The following is a 16,619-nucleotide window of genomic DNA, read 5'->3' on the forward strand; positions in this document are numbered from 1 at the left end:
GGGTAATTAGTAGGGGGCCTTAAAAGATAAGGAACCAGTTCTCTTTGAGAATTGCAGATTTAAACAAGGGATTGTGCTTCTAATTTATGTCCCGTTTTCCTTTGATACTTATTTTATTTATTTAAATAAACAGATTTATTTATTTAAGACGCTATTTAAATAAATACAATTTATTTATTTAAGACGAAATCTAAGACGCTGAGCTTGCTGATCAAAAGGTTGGCAGTTTGGCTTGAAATAGATCTATACTAGTCTCCCTTTATTTATCAGCACAAAAATACAACATATATACATATGCATACACACACACACACACACACATGCATTCTTTCCTTTCACTCCCCCCCTCCCCCAATATACACATACATAACGTTCAATTACGGCTGCCACGGACGGGGACGCTCTTCTCCTCGACTTAGAGGAGCCCAAATCAAACTTCTCCCGGTCCGGACCTGCGACGGGCCCGGGGTTTGGGGGGAATCTCTCCCGCCCAAGGACGACTCCGGGCGGCGAAGGGAACTAGACGAGACCGGAGTTTCGAACGGCGGGCGAAAATCGCGGGCTGTCTCGTGATTGGCCGCTCGCCGCCTCCGCCTCGGCCAATGGGAGCGCGGCGCGCGCGCGGGAAGCCCGAATATCGCGGCCGGAGGAAGGAGCAGCTTGCAAGAAAGTTGCGCCTTTTGCCTTTTCTTCTTGCTTCCCTTCCCGGCTTCCCTTTTAGTCCAGTTTTTTTTTTTCCTTCGGTGCAACGGCAAAGGACGGGCATGGTGCGGACCAAGGCGAACTGCGGAGGCACCTCCGGTGCCTATCGGAAAGGTAAACGCATTTGCACAGGCTTAACCAGGATATAGAACTTACCGGGATGCAGAGTTAAGTGGGATGCAGAACTAACTTGAATATAGAACTAACTGGGATGCAGAACTAACCGGGATGCAGAATTAAGTGAGAGAATTAACCGGGATGCAGAATTAAGTGTGATATAGAATTAACCGGGATGCAGAATTAAGTGTGATATAGAATTAACCAGGATGGAGAATTAAGTGGGATATAGAACTAACCGGGATGGAGAATTAAGTGGGATATAGAACTAACCGGGATGGAGAATTAAGTGGGATATAGAACTAACCAGGATGGAGAATTAAGTGGGATATAGAACTAACTGGAATGCAGAACTAACTGGGATGTAGAACTAACGAGGATGCAGAACTAGCCGCCTTGCTTAAGGTGTCCAATAATTAACTGCTTAAAGGGGTTAGTTTCATACCAGATGGGGTGGGGAGTGGGAAAGGAAAGGAAAGAGACTAACCCGGGTCTGACTCTAGCTGCCTTTATCCTGGATAAAAGAATGGTGTGTGAATTGTCATATTTAAAGCAGCTGCATTGCATTCCTCCATCTTCCTTCCAAACGGGATGGATTTTAACTAGGTTTAGGCTATTAAGCTGGATGTAAGACTCCGCAAGCCCTGAAAAAGGCAGCCTGGGTTAGCATAGGGTGCCCAGGCCGTTAGATTTATTTGTAGCTGACCGTGTTGATTGAACGCAAGGTGTGTATTGCAACTCCCTTTGAAATGCAGGAATGCTCTCACTCAAGGTAGCCCTACCTCGCAAGGCTGCTGAGATGAAATACACAAAAGTCAGCTTCCTCCTGAAAAGGAAACCAGGTGCTGACTTTCAATTCAAGAAGACAAAAGATAAAGGGTTTGTCTTGGGCTGCATTCACACAGCCTGGGAAACTGCATCCAGTCAACCTTCATCAGCTTAGACTAGATAGAAGCACCTTGGAGTAGAGCACATTCGCCCTTGTCATTGGTTTAACCCCTGCATTTTATAAAATTGCCCTGCTCTTTGGGGATTGTAACAAGAAGCAACTGGTCTGAGGCCTAGATAGTTGGGCTTAATGGCATTTTTAAAATGTAAATAATCTCTTAATTCTTTCTTTCTGCCAGTGGTAGCTGCTAGGGCTCCTCGGAAGGCGCTGGGCTCTGGACAGGCGAATGTCAGTTCGTCTCCTGCATCAAGGAAAGGTGAGTGTGTAAGATGGACTCCATACTTGACTGGCTTTAATGCTGCTTTGGACAGAGGTTAAAGGGCGCTGGCGATTTTCAATTTAGAATTGCTCTGGAAGTACAAGTATCCCTCCACGTACAACCACAATTGAGCCCCGCCTTTCTGCTGTTAAATGAGACATTTGTTCAGTGGCTTTTGCCTTATGTTAGTCGTATAGTCTTTATTGTCATTGTATAAAATAAATACAACGAAATTGGTTTTAGCCTCACTGGTGCAACATTATAGCGGAAACTAAAAAAAGAAAAAACTAGTCACATGTTTCCGCGTGTGCATGGAGTGATTGTGGTTGTATTTAAAAGTCTGACAGCCCAAGGATAGAAACTATTTTTAAATCTATTTGTTCGCCTGGCTATGCTTTGATGTCTTCTGCCCGATGGTCGAAGTGCAAAGAGACACTGACCAGGGTGTGAATCATCTCTGAGTATCTTCCTTACTCTGCTAAAGCAGTGAGATCTGGCGATGTCATCCAGTGGTGTCAGAGGGCAACCAATGGTTTCTTGTGCCAAATTGATCTCTCTCTGTAGTGCCTTCCTGTCCGCAGCTGGTAAACCAGCATACCATACTATAATGCAACATGTGAGGACACTTTCTATGGTGGACCGATAGAGAGAGGTCAGTCATCAGCCGTTGTTCCACCTGACGACCTCTTTCTATCGGTCCACCATGGAAAGTGCCTTCACATATTGCATTATACTATGGTTACTACCTTTCTTGCCATAGTTGTTAAGTGAACCATGGTGGGTTGATAAACGAGTCACCTGGTTATTAAGTGAATCTGGCTTCCTTTATTGACTTTGCTCATCATAGCAACGGCCATAAATAGGAACTAGTTGCCAAGCATTTGAATTTTAATCGCAGGATGCTGCAAAGGTACATTTGGACAAAGGTCATAAATCACATTTTTCAGCACTGTTGTAAGTTTGAACGTCCCTAAATGAACTGTTGCAAGTCGAGGACTGCTGCAATCAGATTGAAGCTCCACTTACTTACTTTGTGGTGCTTTGTATGCTTTCCTTCAGCTTTAAATTAAAAATACTGCGCTGTGGCTGTTTAATCTAGAGCTACACCACCACAGGGTTATTGCCAAGTGTAATATAGTTTCTAGGCTTTTCTGTTGTTCTGCTGTTTCTTCTTGAGTCAATATATTTGAGCTAGGCCTAAAATATTTTGTGCCTTTAATGCTCTGGGAATAATTCCTAAAATGGTTTAGGAATAGGCAGCAGCCTCATATACTCACTTCTGTGAGAGAGATACTTGAAATTACTAATCTGATGCATTCTGGCGCTCTTGCGTTACAGTTTAGCAAAGACGGCTTGCTTCAACTAACTTGAGATAGCTTGAGCATTCAGAGATTAATCCATATGTGGATTAGAAACTTGTGTAGCTACTACAGGTAGTCTTCAATTTCCAGCCAGGATTGAAACTGGGATGTAATTTGCTAAATCGTGAAGTGAGTTATGTAACCATACTTGACTTTACAAAGCAAATCACATGGTTGTTAAGTGGCTTCCCCAGTTTGCTTGTAGAGATTGGTTGGGAAGGTTGTCAATTGCCATCATGTGATTGCAAATTGCTCCCACTGTTGTAAACGAGAGCAGGTTGCCAAGTGCCCTGATTGTGATCACGTGGCACACCGAGGGGGTGTGCAAGAGTCAACTTTGAGGCCAGGTTGTGGCAAATCACTTTTTCCAAGGCCATCATAACTTCGAACTGTCATCAAACAATCATCAACCAAGGCCTACTTGTAAGTTGGGCGTGTTGTTGTTGTTTTCTTTGTTAGCTGGGCACTGATAACATTCTGGTTTGTTTTCTACAGGGGAGAGTAAGTACGCAGGAGGTAACCCGGTCTGTGTGAGGCCAACTCCGACCTGGCAAAAGGGCATCGGGGAATTCTTCAGGCAAACTCCAAATCGTCGGGAAAAGGAGAACCACAACTCGGAGGAGGAACCGGGGTGCAGCGAAATAGGGAAACGCAGAAAGAGGTAAGGATGTCCTTAGTGGCAAAACACCTGCCAGGGTATTCGACGTTCAATGTTCTACAGGAGAATTGGTGACGCAAGTTTCAAAACTTCTACCTCACTTGATCTAACTGCTCATTAGTTACTGCTTATTGAAAATGACAATTCCCTAGCCTTGTTCACTCGGTACAGCATGAGTTTTGGAGAATCCATGTCTAAAATGGATTTTTACTAGGTATTGGGGGCAATAGCAATAGCTCTTAGACTTATATGCCGTTTCACACTGCTTTTACAGCCCACTCTAAGCGGTTTATAGAGTCAGCCTATCTCGCCCCAACAATCTGGGTCCTCATTTTACCCACCTTGGAAGGATGGAAGGCTAAGTCAACCTTACAAGCATTTGGGGAAGCTTATTTCACATGTTTTTTGCTAATGGGTTTTTTAAAACAGTGCTTGCGGCATTACCTACTTCAGTGTTTCTCAACCTTGGTGACTTCAAGTTGTTATGGGCTGCAGCTCCCATAAGAATTGGCTGGGGAATTCTGGGAGTTGAAGTCCATACAGCTTAAAAGTTGCCATGGTGGAGAAACACTGAGCTAGAGAATAGAATTTTCGACCTGTGTTCAAAATAGACCATGTTCTGGAATCTTTATTCATGGCAACACAGAAAGAAAGAAGTGACTGTATGATAAGGGAGCTTAGAAGGTTTCTGATCTAACTGGAAAACAGATCCCAGTTCAAGCTGGAGGCTGCATGCCTTTACGATATTTTTAGTCTCTTCTAAGGGCTCAGCTATTGAAAATATAATTTACTGGAATTTTAGAGATATGAACAGTTGCTGACTTGTATTTTTTCCCCCCCCATTGACAGGGCACGTCCTTTGCCTTCTTGTCCTGCAGAGCAGGAAGAGTCTGAAGATGATCAAATGTGAGCTAATCCTGGATCTGCAAAGCAGATCTTGTGCTCTCAGAGCATTGTGTATAGGCTGTATATATATATATTGCATATATTCCGTTTGAATTCAAGTGTTTATAAGCATCTGGCATGCTATTCTGTTGACTAAAATAACCTAAAAGTTGGCAGACTAAAAAAAAAAAAAGTCAGGTCATGATACAATGCTCTTAATACTTAAAAGTGTTTTAATGATTCTTAACTAGTAACTAAATGCTTCGTATTAAATTCGTCTTTGCTTCTTTAAGCACTTATTAAAGTTCTGTGCCATACCAGTGTTAAATAACATTCTTATGCTTCTGTAAAATATCTTGTTGCTATGCTGGTTTTTTTCCTGTAAACTAGAAAATGCCGAACGAATAATTATTTTGGATTTAAAAAGAAATAAGGCCCAAGAAATGTACCTCGTTGAGTGGCACAATGGTCGAATTTCTACATGGCTCTATATAATAGCTTGAATAGGCCAAATTTTGGTACAAAGGCAACCCAAAGCATAGAATTTCTGATATTAGAAATAACATATTAACACTTCTAAAGATTTTCCAGTTTGCTTCCATCTTTGTTTTGTGGCATGGGGGGGTAGGGTTAAATTTTTTTCTGATTAACCAATTACTACATTATTTGTAATTGTGGAATTGGCCTAATAAAGATATAACAGTTTTACAGAATTCAGGACAGCTATTCTTGTTTTTTTATCTGGGTAACTGGTTTGTCTATGTGCAGACTGCGATTAGTTCTTAAATAATGATTTTAAAGATTACGAGTATTCATACTTTCCTTGTATCGAACTTTGTGACAGTGAGAAAGATAAGGAAGTTCGCTTTCAGCATATTCAGGCTAAATATTCAACTGCTTTGAGATTAGAGTTTCCAGAATTCCCATTATATTAGGTCACATTATAAAAAAAGATGTTGAGACTCTAGAAAGAGTGCAGGGAAAAGTAACCAAGATGATTAGGGGATTAACATGAAAAACAGTTGCAGGAACTATTGGGCATGGCTACTCTAGTAAAGAGAAGGACCAGGGGAGATGATAGCAGTGTTCCAATATTTGAGGGCTGCCAGAGAGAGAGGGGGGGGGGGGTTCCAAGCTATTCTCCAAAGCATCCGAAGGCCAGACAAAGAATAATGGATGGAAACAGATCAAGGAGAGATTCAACCTGGAAATAAGGAGAAATTTTCTGACAGTGAGAACAATCAACCCATGGAATGGAAGTTGTGGAAGCTTCATCACTGGAGGCTTTCAAGAAGAGACTGGACTGCCATCTGTCAGAAATGGTGTAGGGTCTCCTGCTTGGTGGGGCTGGGGCTGGACTAGATGACCTACAAGGTCCCTTCCAACTCTGTTAATCTAAAGGCCATTGGGTTTGAAGTCAGAATAAATCTCTTCTGCTCCTTTGTATGGTGCTATAGGTTTTTTAGTTTTTAATGTAGGAGGAGTAGGAGGAAGAAGAAGGGGGGAGGAGGAGAAATGGAGGAAGAAGGGGGGAGGAGGAGGAAGAAGATGAAGGGGAAGAGGAAGGAAAGGAAGAAGAGGAGGAGAAAGAAGGCGATGGAGAAGGAGAAGAGGAAGGGGATGAAGAAAGGGAGAAGGAGGAAGAAGAAGGAAGGAGGGGGGAGGAGGAGGAGGAAGATGAAGGGGGGAGGAGAAGAATAGGAGGAGGAAGGAGATGGAGAAGGGGAAGATGAAGAAAGGGAGGAGGAGGAGGAGAAACAACCACCCAGTGGTGTCCCATCCCTGCTCAAGCCAGGGATCCCTTCCCAGGACCAGCATATAAACAACTCACACGTGACCCCCACAACCCGCGTGTCTCTATCTCCCGCCCCCCCCTCGCCCATCCCCATCATCTGTCTCTGGCTGAAGGAAACCCCTCCCGCCTTTGCGCCTGCGCAGGCCCCGCCGTCCGAAGCCCCGCCCTATCCCGCTTAACAACCGGACGCGGTTGCTAGGGCGCCCGGGCCCCGGAAACACTTTTGTGACGCTCGCCTCGGGCCGGCTGGCGTCTCTCCCATAGGGCGCCGGCCGTCGTAGGGCGTGTCCGCGGGAAGCGCTTCCGGGGTGGCCCGCTCCCCCCCCCCTCTCCCCTCAGAGCGCTCAGCGAAGGAGGGGGCAGTGGCCCCGGGTTCGCGCCCCCTCCCAGCCGGGAGAAGCGGCTTTTCCTCGGGTCGGTAAGAAGGCCGAGCTGCGGGCTGGGTTTTCCGGGAGGCGGGCGGGGGCGTCCGCCGTTAACCGTAGCCGATGGGAACGCTCGCGAGAGAGGGCGGGAAGGGGGGTCGCTCCTCGCCCTGCGCCGCTGAGGGGGCGCCCCGAAGGCCCGGAGCTGAGTGGGGGGCTCCTGAGTTGGGGGGGCTCTCTTCTCCTCCCCCTCCCCCGCCTCGAGGGCGGAGCCCTCCGGCCATGTGGGGCGTTTAAACGGCGCCCGGGCAGCTCCTTTCCCCTCCCCCGCCTTCGTTTTGGGTCGGGGGTCGCTTCTCCGGAGCCAACTCAATCCCCCCCCCCATACGGTTCCTCCCCAGCCCCCCTACAACCCCGGGCCGGCCTTCGGCAGGCAGCCTTTCCGTGTGGCGGGCTCTGCCTCGGCTGCCATCTGGGAAGGAGACAAAGGAAGGGGGCGAGGGGGGGAAGGGAGGGAGGGAGGCGGAGGCCCCGGCGGTGCTCGGCGCTGCACGTCGGGACGGCCACGTGGAGAGCCCCGCGGAGGGTTCGCCTGGGGAGGCGGAATCCATTGAAGCGGAGGCGCCTTTCCTTACGCCGCCCCCGCCTGGGAAACGGCTGCCCCGGGCCTGTGAGGTGCCTTGCCGTGGGTTGGGTTGTGTGTGTGTTTGTGTACACACACAGACACCATACATACAACACGCATGCATGCATACCATACATCTCTCTCTCTCTCTCTCTCTGTCTATTTATCTCTCTCTCTTTATCTGTATATATCTATCACTACCTCTCTATTTCTCTCTCTCTCTCTCTCCATCTCTTTATGTCTGTCTGTCTATCTATCTATCTATCTATCTATCTATCCATCCATCCATCCATCCATCCATCCATCCATCCATCCATCCATCCATCCATCCATCCATCTATCTATCTCTATCCATATCTCTCTCTATTTCTCTTTCTATCTCTATCTACTTATCTATATCTATCCTTCTCTCTGTCTGTCTGTCTATCTATCATATATATATGTGTGGGGGGGGGGAGCTGTGGGTCCTTGGTGCCCTCTGAGCTTGGTTGTTTTCTTGAAGACATTTCGTTGTTCATTCCCAAATTGTTCATTCCCAAATTCTGCTCCCTTGTAGTCCTGATGATGATACCAATGGGATAATGAAACATCCGCAAGAAAAACCTCCGAGAGAGGGGGGGGGAGAGGGAGAGAGAGAGGGAGGGAGGACTCCACATGTCTATGGAGATTCTCAGTCATTCCTGGTTTGTCTCAAAGGTACTTTTTCAAAAGGCAGCTGTTTTTCTTTGAAGACATTTCACTTCCCATCCAAGAAGCTTCCTCCGTTCTTCTGATAAAGCTGCTTGGGCGATGGTCTCATCAGTGCTTCTGATGAAGCTTTCTTGGGTGAGACGTGAAACGCCTTCTTTCTCAAGGAGACAAAGTCCAGAAATAGTGCTTTGAAAAAGCACCTTTGAGATGAGAATTCCACAGTTCAACTCTGAAGTGTAAATTTCCTCGTCTGTTGGAAAAGAAAGTTTCTGTTTGTTAAAAAACTGAACTCTTCCCCCTTGATGTAAGAACCTGTTTCCCCCTGAGTTTTGAATTGCAGCCTGGATGGATTACTTTTAGCGTGGGCTCCCTCTGTGACAAGCCAAACCTGAACAGTTTGTAAGGATGTAAGGAAGCAAATGCACCAAAGGAATATGCTTTTCTTTTCTTTTCTTCTTTTTTCTTCTCTCTGGCTTCCTCTTTGCACCTTCTTGATTGCCTTGTTTTTCTTTCAACCTAGATGACTCAGTGCTTAAAGTGCAGTGGTTTATTATGGTCTGTAGCTGAATGATGATCTTTCTGCAGTACTTCTCTCTGTTGGACGTAACTCTTGACGGAATTCCTTTTTGACTTTTGGGGAGTTGATGTTTGTTTGGTAAATGTCAACCTGAAAACCTTGCGTCAACAAATTAAATGCTTTGAGGATGTTGAAATAGGTAAAAGATGGAGATGAGAGCTATAGGCTACAATGTGGAATGTTAAATAGAGTTGAATTGAAACAATGGCTTCCTTAATTAATTTCCCAGATCAGAGAAATATTGTTATGTGAAAGAATAAAAGCAGTTTTTGAAAGTGGAAGTAATTTTTTTTAAAAAATCCTAGAAAATATAAAAGGATAAAAAATATCCTTTTGGCCAGAAGCTCAAATTCTCGTATAGATAGGAAATAACTGTAGGCGTTTCAGAGGAACTATAACTAAAACTAAATTAAAACTAAACTAAAACTGTAACTAAAACTGAAAACTAAAACACATTTGTTAGAGGAATCAGCTTCAAGCTTGCTTTCAGTAGCAACTGATATAAATACTTTGGCATTGAAATGTATAGTTTTGCTTTGGTATAATTGTTCCATTTTAATTTCATGATACTCTAATACGATCATGATGTATCTCTCCTAGAAGATTGTGCTCATCTTTCCTCTAACTCTTCACGTATGGAATACCACTTGGCAGAAAAAAATCTGCCACAGATTATTTTGGCAGTCTGTTGTTCAGTGTTACATGGACAAATGTCTTTGATTTGGGAGGAATGTGATTAAATGTTCTTAAAATTGTAGAATACAGTTCTGTTTAATGAAACACTTTGGACTTATAAAGTACCACAACAAAGATATCTATATATCTTCCTTTTAAAATGCTTCTTTGTAATAAATGCCTAATGGAGATTCTCAATCATTCGGGCTATGGTTTTCCTAAAGGTCCTGTTCCAAAGTCTACTGAGCGTCCTTGGCTTTTTCTTGAAAATGTTTCACCTCTCATCCAAGAAGCTTCTTTAGTTCCTTATAATAATTCACCACAACTGTGGATTACAGTGTTGTATAGTCATATCCATTCAGTCAATAAATTGGGAATTAGACTTTTGGATTGCTAAGTAGTCTCTGATATGAGACTTGAAGGGATTTAACCAAACCAGAGTTTCTCAACCTTGGCAACTTAAAGATAGGTGGACTTCAGCTCCCAGAATCCTCCAGTCCATACATCCTCAAGTTGCCAAGGTTGCCAAACTGATCCAAATCACAAGATGAATGCCTGTGTATCTATATCATATTTCATTAATGATAGCTCATGTAACTATTGGTGTTAGAGTGATACATAAATTCCAATGCTATCTGAAACTTTATTCTTCCGTGTTATGTAAAAATTACCTTTCCCATTTGATTTGCCAATCAGAAGTGATCCGTTTAAAGTAAAGTAAAGTATATATAGAAGTTTGATAATTGAGAGTTTTGATAGGGATTCTGTTGGGTTCCCGGGGACACTGTGGTTCAGTAGCTAAGACGCTGAGCTTGTCAATCAAAAAGGTCGGCGGTTCGAATCAGCAGACTGAGCTCCCATTACTTGTCCCAGTTTCTGCACGTAAAAAATGCAAGTAGAAAAATAGGTACCACTTTGGTGGGAAGGTAACAGCGTTCTGTGCGCCTTCGGCATTTAGTCATGCCGGCCACATGACCACGGAGATGTCTTCGGACAGTGCTGGCTCTTCGGCTTTGAAACGGAGATGAGCACCGCCCCCTAGAGTCAAGAATGATTAGCACATATGTGCGAGGGGAACCTTTACCTTTACCTTATTGGGTTCCCAAGGAATGTTAGTTGCAGTGATATGAACAACATACTGTAATTTAATTGAACTGTTTGTATCAAACGGAACAAGCTTGAAAGGGAATTTTGGAACTCTACTTGCTTTGACAGTGTTTTCCTTTGTTTTGAAAAACAGATTGTTATATATAAAACAAAAAAAGAGGAGAAATATTGTTTGTTAATATCTTTTATTTAGGGGTCACTTAGGGCAGAGTAAAAATTCAGCGGTGTTTAATTCTCCTTTCAGTCTTCTTGCATTATCAGGGTTTCAGATTCCCCTGTAGTTACTTGTTTTCAGCTTCTCAGTCCTTTTGCGTGGGCACAACTATGTGCCACTTCCATGGCAACCACCTCCAGTTGTGGACTGTTCTTCAAAATAGGTGGTAAATCTATTCAGATTAATTGAAAATGTATATGATTGATATGTATTGATGAGTCGGTGGTTGCATTTTGATCATGGTATTTACCTAGTGATTCATTTGAAATGGCTGCATCTTAATACGGTCAGTTGGCTCTTGGATTTCAGAACCAAACTCCAAAGTCAGCTTATAAACTCTGTTCTTTATTTCCCCTTTTAGTTTAATGTTTATATAAGTAATTCCCAAATATAACCGATCAGCAGTTTTCTACTCCTTGCTTAGTGTAGTAGCATTAATTATTTGTATGTATTTTTGGCACTCTTTCTGGTCACTTTGATGGGGTTGCATTATACAATTCTATATCATGGGATACTCAACTGATTTTTAAAAAAAATAACTTTAATATGTATCCAGCGCACATTTGAAATTTTAATATCATGCAAGACAGGGTAAGCAGCTCTTACATTGGCATATCAGTCAAAATCCAATGAAAATGTTAAAACTATGTGCGTGACATATCACTCAGTGATGAGTGATTTTCTATTTGTGATACTCAAAATATTGTCTCTCCTAAACAATCCAGCAGTGTCCAAAAATTGCTGTAATATAGAATGGATCTCAGATTTTGTCCCTTAAAAACAAAAATAACTCCACGAGCTTCTGCTTAGGACCCAAACTTTGATGTATTTAATACGTCAGAAAGGGACGCTCAGTGGCTAAGACACTGAGATTGACGATCAGAAAGGTCGGCAATTTGGCGGTTCGAATCCCTACCGCTATGTAACGGAGTGAGCTCCCGTTACTTGTCCCAGCTGCTGCCAACCTAGCAGTTCGAAAGCACATAAAAAATGCAAGTAGAAAAATAGGGACCACCTTTGGTGGGAAGGGAACAGCGTTCCATGCGCCTTGGGCATTTAGTTATGCCAGCCACATGACCACAGAAACGTCTTCAGACAGTGCTGCTCCGTTTCAACTTTGAAACGGAGATGAGCTCCGCCCCTTAGAGTCGGGAACGACTAGTACATATGTGCGAGGGGAATCTTTACCTTAAACATCAGAATATTTAACTTCTTTTTTTTCTATTTTGTTTTCATTCACACTTGACACCAAAAGATTAAACTTTTGTTTTGCTTTCAAGGCAAATTCCTTATTAGACCACACACTTCAGACTTGGTTGAAAACTCAATTTTCCCTGCCTTGAATAGGAGGGGGGGGGGGGGATGCTTTCAAAATAATAAAAAAAAGCCGTTGTACTTAGTTAACTATAGATGCAGCTCAGATGTGTCATTTCTGGGATATTTTTTACTTCTCGTTTTTCTATACTAGAAGTAAATGGAGATGTTTAGGCTTTGTATTTTGCCGGATGATTTACAGACTTATTGATTATTACTTACTATTTTAAAAGACAAAAGAAGACAGGTTTTTGGATTATGCAGGACAAAGGCACCTTGCCTTCTTAATGGCCCTGCCCACTGCCCACTATTTTTCCTGAACTCCCGTGAAGCTCATTGTGTTATCACAGCCACCTAAGTTCCATGAGGCTCTTACATTCTAGGGGGAGCATAGTGACTCAGTGTCAGCCAGCCAGATTGGTTTCACCACAAACATGTAGCTGGAACAAACATTTTTTGGGGGGTTGAACAGCAAAATGCTTTTATGCCTTTCCTTCCCAGGCCAGGTAGGACCACAGAATTAGATTAATCATAAACCTGTAGTAGCAGGGATTGGTAACTTTGACATAGCTTGTTTTGGGCTGTTTAGCCAGTGCAGGCCACCACAAATAATCGCTTTTTGTCTTAATCTTCCTGACTTTTTTATTTTTACTTGCATCCAACAACTCTTTTGAGTCATAAGAAGGGGCTTTTTTGTTGTACATCCCTGTTGTGTTTCACCACCTTCCTTTACCAATCGGATTGTGATTTTGCCCTCTTTTTTTTTGCCCCTCTGCAGGTAGTGTAAGGTTTTCCTCTACCTCGCTGAGGACGGTGAAGTCATCCCCGGACCTTCCGTGACAGTGCCTGAACAGCCTGGATATGATGCCAAAAGATCTCCAAAGTATTTTATAGTTTGACCCGATGATTCTTCTGGATCTATATTTCTCTCTTCAAGAATAAGCGCAAAGACCAAATCCTACTTAACTACCAGATATTTTTTATTGCAAGATCATGGACCATATTACTAGGGAGAAAGATGAAAGGCGAACAGGGAAAGCAAATCCAGGAAGAAGCACGCACAGTTCTCGAGCATCAAGTTCCACTTCGGCGGCTGGAGTTCTCATGGTCGGGCCCAATTTTAGGGTTGGCAAGAAGATCGGCTGTGGCAATTTTGGGGAGCTCAGGCTAGGTAAGAAGGGCCTGGCAGGTTCAGCAGCTTTCAATCCTGGCTAGCCAGAATCTCCTCCCACAAGTGGTCCTCGACTTAGGACCACAACTGATCCCCAAATGTTTGTTGCTTAGTGAGACATTTGTTAAGTGAAGTTTGTTTTTATTATCTTTCTTGCCATCGTTGAATTACCGCAAGTGTTAGGTTTGTAACACGGTTGTTAAGTGAATCGGCCTCCCCCATTGACTTGCTTGTCAGAAGGTCGTAAGTGTGAAAAACACAAGTCACTTTTTTCAGTGCCGTTGTAACTATGAAAGGCCACTGAATGAATCGTGGTAAGTTGCCTGCACATATAAAACGCTGCATGTAGTGGTTGCAGTTAGCAACGTTTCCTTTTTATCTGTTGCTATAATGCATACAGGCATCATATACATACATCAGGGGTGTCCAAACTTGGGAACTTTAAGACTTGGGGACTTCAACTCCCAGAATTCCCCAGCAAGCATGGCTGGCTGGGGAATTCTGGGAGTTGAAGTCCACAAGTCTTAAAGTTCCCAAGTTTGGACACCCCTGACATACATGTAACATAGCTTTCTGACTTCCTGTTTCTTCATTTTTAATGAACTTTGGTTTAGTATTCTTGACATTAATTGGGATTTTTGTTACTTGGATGTTACACCCCTGCTTGTAACGTAAAGTATTTTGAGGAATAATTCTTTCCTGTATTTCGGTATTTACTTTCCAAAGTATATAGACAATCTTTCAAGATTGATTAATTATTCTCAGAAGATAGGTTATTGGGGATAATGTGAGTTGCAAACAAAAGTTGATAATAAATAAACAAGCTATTGAACCTTTTAAAAAAATGTTAGAGAAACCTAACAGCTAAAAATAATAATTTGCATATCCTGGTTGCTATTTGAAACAAAACTCTCTCTTTTTTGCAGGAAAAAATCTTTACACAAATGAATATGTAGCAATCAAGCTGGTGAGTAGTTTTGTGGTTTTAAAACATTTCTGCGTGCCAAAGATTACCCCAACAAGAAAACAATTTCAAGCCACATTTGTCCTGATTACATCCAGCCTACATTTCATATATGTGCTGTATTGTGGTACTTACCTTTAAATTTTGTAGAAACCAATTCAGTATCTGCTGTGCTGCTCACTAAAACCTTTACTGGCTCAACTTAAATGCCAGTGATTATTTTTAAAACTCTTACTGCTTGCCACCAAGTTTTTAAAAGGACTGCAGATGAATGGAAGAATCCAATATGAGGAATCCTGCTTACATGCCCGTCCATCAGCTCACCTAAGTTGGTGGGCATGAGAAATAGATTGATTTATGTATTGAATTGATACGCGTCCATTTTGCTCGCGATAATAGATTCAGTCTGAAAGAAGCCATTCTGACAAATTTTGGAATACAAAACCGTTTTCTATGAGCGGAGTGGGCTGTTTTAGGAGCAGAATGTTTTGAGAGTGAATGTTTTGCCATGTTTGTCATCTTTCCTATGAAGATGGCACAGTCCTAACATGGGTATGTATACATTTAGGAGATGGTCATATATTTCAACATTTTATCGACCTTGGCAACTTGAAACTGGGTGGACTTCATCTCCCAGAATTCCACCCAGCATTTTGGGAGTTGAAGTCCACCTGGCTTCAAGTTGCCAAGGTTGAGAAACACTGATATATCTCATTGAACATTAAAGATGTGGCAGTTCTATCTCCTTTTAAAACAATGTGTTTTTTCCACATGTTTGCTCTACTTTTAAATTTATTTATTATATTTATACAGCCATCCACCTCACAAATGTGACTCTGTGGCATAAAATTTTACAATAGAAAGGCTTTACTTTGAGTGTGTGTGTGTGTGTGTGTGTGTGTGTGTATTCAAATTGGAAAGCAAATTTGCAAAACCAATTTAATGTAGTCCTGTTCATACATTGTCATTTAGTGAAACAATCTACCATTAAACAATCCGTTCATTTTTGTTTCATTGTTTTGTGTTTTATAGGAACCATTAAAATCTCGTGCCCCACAACTGCACTTAGAGTATAGATTTTATAAACACCTCGGCTCTTCAGGTAAGAAATCTTTCTCCTAGGAGTTAAAATGAATTGTGGCAACTGGGTGTAGTAAAACTAGTACTTACCTATATGTTTGAAAGCTACAAGTACCCTAGAAATCAGAGGGTGCAGTTTTTAGCACTGATAAGTGTAGTGCGTATAACTCATCAGATGCAATACAGGAGCCAAAGGAACATTTTCTGTACCCCCAAAAACCTTCACTGTTTTTTTTTAAAGTAATATCTCTCCATTTTGCATTCTTAAACTGATTTGAAATTTGGTGGTCCCTTGGAAAAGTAGTTGGTGATTTGATTCAGTTTGTCCCAAACAGAAAAGAAATAAATAAATAATCTTAGAGGCCATCTGCCTAGCTCTGTAAGCCACCATCAAATTCAATGAATTAATTCTGCCACCGGTATAAATGTTGTTATGGGTGGCTGCGCTGGCATAGGTCTAATTCGAAATTTAGGGTTTCCTTTTGAAGAGGAAAGATCAAATGAAATGGGATGAAGAAACTATTTTTCTAGCACTTTTATTTGGGTGGCCTACATCAAAGCTGGTAGTTTTTTTATTTGTGACATCCTCTTGATATAGTGCAGCTAATATTTTTTTTGTTTTTGCATTTGTTTCAGTTGAAGGCTTCCCACAGGTATTTTATTATGGTCCATGTGGAAAATACAATGCCATGGTACTGGAGCTCCTTGGTCCAAGTTTGGAAGACTTGTTTGACCTCTGTGATAGAACATTCACTCTGAAGACTGTCTTAATGATAGCAATTCAGCTGGTGAGTCAAAGAACAATTTCAAGTTTTTTTTAAACATCCTCCCTTCTTCCAGCCTCAAATATTTCCAATTACAGTACAGTCTCTGTTTTGTTTTTTTTGACTGCTGTGCAAACTTTTCTTTATAAGTTTATTTTGGTTCTATTTAACTACCATGGATTCAGCAAAGAGTTTCCATAATGAAGCTCAGGCTAAAAGAGCACTAATTAAGCCAAGCTGCTAGTTTGATTACAGGTGATTTGTGGCTAAAATAGGTCGCATCAAATGAGCCTTAGGAACTGAAATCGGGTCATGGACAGTGGCTTTCAAACTGTTTACTAGGGACT

The 16,619-nt window shown here is 42.3% G+C and overlaps 2 protein-coding genes across 7 annotated transcripts in view; both read left to right on the forward strand.

The window, feature by feature from the left end:
• Positions 1–514: 514 nt before the first annotated feature.
• Positions 515–5,644, forward strand: PCLAF (PCNA clamp associated factor). The gene is made up of 4 exons (XM_081964438.1): positions 515–816; positions 1,947–2,024; positions 3,884–4,049; positions 4,896–5,644. The coding sequence occupies exons 1-4, from the start codon at positions 603–605 to the stop codon at positions 4,954–4,956; spliced, it is 519 nt and encodes a 172-aa protein (XP_081820564.1). The 5' UTR covers positions 515–602; the 3' UTR covers positions 4,957–5,644.
• Positions 5,645–6,977: 1,333 nt separating this feature from the next.
• The window catches only part of CSNK1G1 (casein kinase 1 gamma 1), a 35,112-nt gene continuing 25,470 nt past the window's right edge, over positions 6,978–16,619 (forward strand). For 4 of the 6 annotated variants that reach the window (XM_081964660.1, XM_081964663.1, XM_081964661.1 and 1 more), the window contains exons 1-5: positions 6,978–7,140; positions 13,072–13,464; positions 14,391–14,431; positions 15,461–15,530; positions 16,145–16,296. In XM_081964660.1, coding sequence (XP_081820786.1) covers positions 13,287–13,464; positions 14,391–14,431; positions 15,461–15,530; positions 16,145–16,296 — 441 coding nt within the window. In that variant the 5' untranslated portion in view covers positions 6,978–7,140; positions 13,072–13,286. Of the gene's footprint in view, positions 7,145–9,102; positions 9,123–13,071; positions 13,465–14,390; positions 14,432–15,460; positions 15,531–16,144; positions 16,297–16,619 lie in introns of those variants that run through there. The other 2 variants (XM_081964662.1, XM_081964664.1) reach the window with 2 other exon arrangements.

This window comes from Natrix helvetica (assembly GCF_964273705.1).
Source record: "Natrix helvetica genome assembly, chromosome: 12".
In the NCBI taxonomy this organism is placed as follows: Eukaryota; Metazoa; Chordata; class Lepidosauria; order Squamata; family Natricidae; genus Natrix; species Natrix helvetica.

Bases quoted from the DNA above. Each gene is read 5' to 3' on its own strand.
- PCLAF (XM_081964438.1), top strand. From the start codon at position 603: ATGGGAGCGCGGCGCGCGCGCGGGAAGCCCGAATATCGCGGCCGGAGG. The intron at 817-1,946 runs GTAAACGCATTT...TCTTTCTGCCAG, and splicing joins CTCCGGTGCCTATCGGAAAG to TGGTAGCTGCTAGGGCTCCT. The intron at 2,025-3,883 runs GTGAGTGTGTAA...TGTTTTCTACAG, and splicing joins GTCTCCTGCATCAAGGAAAG to GGGAGAGTAAGTACGCAGGA.